Source organism: Diabrotica virgifera, chromosome 2 (assembly GCF_917563875.1).
Source record: "Diabrotica virgifera virgifera chromosome 2, PGI_DIABVI_V3a".
Classification (NCBI taxonomy): Eukaryota; Metazoa; Arthropoda; class Insecta; order Coleoptera; family Chrysomelidae; genus Diabrotica; species Diabrotica virgifera.
This window is the reverse complement of record NC_065444.1, coordinates 144,387,366-144,391,334: the sequence shown is the minus strand read 5'-3', so window position 1 is coordinate 144,391,334 and position 3,969 is coordinate 144,387,366. Positions and strand designations below refer to the sequence as shown.

Here is a 3,969-nt window from a genome sequence, read left to right as displayed (position 1 = left end):
ACATAAAGTACGTACAATGTACGTACTTTGCTGTACGAAGTACGTACTTAATACGTACATAAGACGTACATTTTCCAAATTATGGTACGTACCTAGTACGTACTGAAGGTACGTACCTAATACGTACTGACGGTACGTACCTAGTACGTACTGACGGTACGTACCTAGTACGTACCTAGTAGATACATATTGAAGGTATGTACGTAGTACATACTATACAGTGATGAGCGCACTAATAACCGACAAAATAACGCAAAAGATGGAAAACATAGTAAGTTGTGAGATAAAAAGAGATTAACCTAGTGAAGGTGTTAAATTTAGCGATAGTAACTTGTAGATTGACATTATATTGATTGTTTCCCACCTTTAGACGTATCGGACGATTTTGAGAAATGCCACTGTCACAGTGACAGTTTTAGTTGACATACTCCTCTGATACGTCTAAAGGTGGGAAACAATCAATATAATATCAATTTATATGTTACTATCGCTAATTTTAACAACTCTACTAGTTTTATTTCTTTTTATCTCACAATTTAATATGTTTTCCATCTTTTGTGCTATGTTGCCGGTTATTAGCGCGCTCATCACTGTATATACATAATATTATGTACATACTATACACACTTATGATGATTTATGTAAATAAAAGTAAATATAGGTGAATATATCTTTATTATTTAAAAAATAAATAAATTCAATTTTTATTCTGATTCCTTTTCCTTGAAAGTTTTTAAGCGATCCCCGGCTCTCCTCAACCATCGTCCAATTTCTTGCTCCGCCACCTTCTTATCACTACATTTTTCACTTTTTATTGCAGCTTCTATAAAGAAAGAATATCAAATTATAAAACTGGATACTTTTGATAAAGAATATTTTATCACAACCATCATCAACTGAAGCATTAATTAACCCATGGAAATACACCCATATAAATAAATAATACTGCTAAATGTATGTCTGCCTTGTGTGTCTCCGAAAATCAATTCATTTTTGCAACTGCTCTAAATATTTAGAAATTTAGAAGTGGGTTGTTTTTTACAATAATTTAAAAAAATTTGTTTTAAGACTGATGTCCCTCTAGTACGATTAAATGCTTTATTTTAAGCCCAATAAATTATAGTTCACTGTATAGTACATATCTTTGTTACATAATGCATTTAATTACAGTCAAATGTAGTTTAAATACAGTCAAATTTATGCAGTGCGCAAATGAAAATTCTTCGTGTCAGGAAAACAAATCCTATTAGTGTAAACCCCTTCAATGTCACATTTACTGCAAGACATGCAACCAGAATGACCTTTAGTACATGTAATGTATGCTTTAGCAGGAGCATCACAAATAAAACCTTTAATTTTAATAAAATAAGTTCTACTTTCATATTTCACACCATTATTAATTATTTCTATGGCATCTTCTACAAATTTTTCTAAAAATAAATTAGAATCTTTGGGTTTCTCATAACCGTGATATATACCAACTATATCAACTGGCCCCTGTTTCGGATATAAACTGCATAAAATTGGATACACTTGACTGGATGAACTTTTTGAAAGTGGAAGACCATCTATATTAATTAAAATTTCTACAGTATCAAGACACTCTTCTCCAGAATACTGAGACAGTAGTTTTTGCAAACAATTTCTCAATCCAAAATGAATATAGTGACCTGAGTTTATTGGTTGTAGAATAGTTTTCCTTGGAGTGTGTAACAGAGTTCTAGCATCTCGGGGTAATTCAGGATGATATGGTTTTAAAATATTTAACAGGTCATTAATAGCCACATGTGTAATATTATGTTTACAGCACCATTCTGATAAGCTACTGGTAAGACTTTTATGTAGTATCCTCCGTAGTATCACTAATACATTTTTCATCTTCTAATAATATATTCTCATATTCAAAACAGAGTGTGTCTGAAAGAGAGTGTGGTAATGGATGATGTTCTAAATTTTCAAAAACATCCATTGAATTATCATTAGTGTCGGTCATATCCATAGTTTTATTATCTAAATAAACTAGTATTTCACTTTTCACTGAAATATTAAAACTAGATATTTTTTGCACATTCATGTGCTTAAATCGTTTCAATTGCTTTGTAGCATTTTTGTAATGTTTACTATTTGATGACATGTCTAAAATTTAAAATAGATACCTACCTAAATGATGAATTAATTGTTAAAATTACCTTTTTATTCACCAATATGAAAAAAAATTCATTTGAGGTACAAAAACAAGCAAAACTTATGACTCTTAAAGTTTGCCAAATGGTTTTGTTTTAAATATACTTATTTTTTATTTAATTTTATTTATCTAACTTCCTCGCCCACAAAATACATTTTTAAGTATGACTCTAAGTTAAAAAACACTCACCTCAATAAGATAACAGGAAACCACACTAAGCTCCAACACCAAAAATAAGTAAAAAAAAATCTAAATGAAACTGTCTTGCAATGAATTATCACATCAAAACTGTACTCGAGCTGGAAGGAAAGTTCCTAACCAAATAAATTAGGTTAGGTTAACATAACCTGACATAATAAATATGCCCATAGATATATACATAGATATATAATACTCTAGATTGCGCCCTGCGATCTTAAAATGGGTAACGGTTGCGACAGAGATAAATGAGCCTATTTGGTCGGTAGTCTCTTTTTAATTTAAGGGGAATATCGACGACGTGAATATCCCACTTTATCGAGTAATATGTGTTGACAGTTGGAGCGGGTGGTGACGGGAAATGGTCTTTGGTCTTCGGACGTGGGTAATCGTGGTTCGAATCCCATACCAACTTTACTTTTTTTATTTTTATTTAATCAATATTGCGTTTATTAGATATTTTTACATCTGAAAAATGGACCTAAGTAAATCTAGCAGATAATAAATGTATGTATAGTAAGTTATATATATATATATCGGGTGTTCTACAGCATTCGCCGTTTCCCGCATCCTATTCGCCATGCTTTTCGGTCACGAATATCTTCCTCGTTGAGTTGTCTACTGTTCATTGCTTTCTCTACATCTTGTATCCATGTTCTCTTCGGTCTGCCTCTTTTTCTTCTCTCGGGTGGTACATACTGGATCATTTTCTTGGGCCATCTTGTTGGTCCCATTCTCTGGACATGCCCGTACCATATTAATCTTTTTTGTTCTATTCTGTCTATAATATCCTTTTCTACTTCCATTCTTTCTTTTATTTCTTCGTTTGGGATATGCTGCAGTTTAGATATTCTGCAGCTTCTTCTAAGCGCGTCCATTCTTCTAAGCGCGTCTCTAGTAAGTTAATATTGGAATACATAATTTGTGAACTGCATAGTAAAATAAAAGTCATTCGTTATTAATATAAATTCGTCCTTATTCGAATGATGTGAATGTTTGTTTTGCTTCTACTTTTTTAAAAAAATTGTAACAATAGTTTCATAAATAAAAATAATGTCTAATTACTTATAATTGAATCGGTCATTTCAAAAACAGCAAAGTCCACAATTTTCAGAAACTAACTTTTTGAGAGGAATAGACTCCTTTAAGATAAACGTTGTGTGCAAAAACGACACCAGTCCAGTAAAAACATTAGCAACAAAACTACAATATAACTCTGAATTTTGATGTCATCCATTTCATCCATCTTTCGACTATTAATAGTTAGTTTTCTTTGCTCTTCTGTAAAATTAGGAATATGTGACTCATGTTGGTTTTGAAATGACCGATTCAATTAATAAATCGATGGTACATTATGTTGATATTAATTATTGGTAATTTTTTACGAATATTTTTAACAATTACTTTATACTATTCTACAATTAACTTATTAAAAAAATAACATTGGCTTTTATATTTTTAAAAATCTATAGGTACCTACACAGTTTTTCTTATTTGTTATATATTTCTTTGGATAGATTTACTTTAGAGATGTAATAATATCTAATAAACGCAATATTGATTAAATAAAAAATAAAAAAAGTAAA

At 30.7% G+C, this 3,969-nt stretch overlaps 1 protein-coding gene across 2 annotated transcripts; it reads right to left on the bottom strand.

Moving 5' to 3' along the window:
- Positions 1 to 658: 658 nt before the first annotated feature.
- LOC126880269 (uncharacterized) lies at positions 659 to 2,893 on the bottom strand. Of its 2 annotated transcripts, none has more exons than XR_007696526.1 (2): positions 2,375 to 2,893; positions 659 to 823 (listed from the first exon to the last, which is right to left on the bottom strand). XR_007696526.1 is itself a non-coding variant. In XM_050644046.1 (2 exons), exons 1-2 carry the CDS (start codon positions 1,876 to 1,878, stop codon positions 705 to 707), a joined length of 606 nt encoding a protein of 201 aa, XP_050500003.1. In that variant the 5' UTR covers positions 1,879 to 2,351; the 3' UTR covers positions 659 to 704. The 2 variants fall into 2 exon arrangements, 1 of the variants encoding a protein (XP_050500003.1); XM_050644046.1 differs by lacking the exon at positions 2,375 to 2,893 and adding an exon at positions 1,392 to 2,351.
- Positions 2,894 to 3,969: the final 1,076 nt, after the last annotated feature.

Excerpts from the sequence above, each read along its gene's own strand:
- LOC126880269 (XM_050644046.1), bottom strand. The coding sequence starts at position 1,878 with ATGAAAAATGTATTAGTGATACTACGGAGGATACTACATAAAAGTCTT. Across the intron at positions 824-1,391 it reads CATAGAAATAATTAATAATG|AAGCTGCAATAAAAAGTGAA; the intron begins GTGTGAAATATG and ends CTTTCTTTATAG.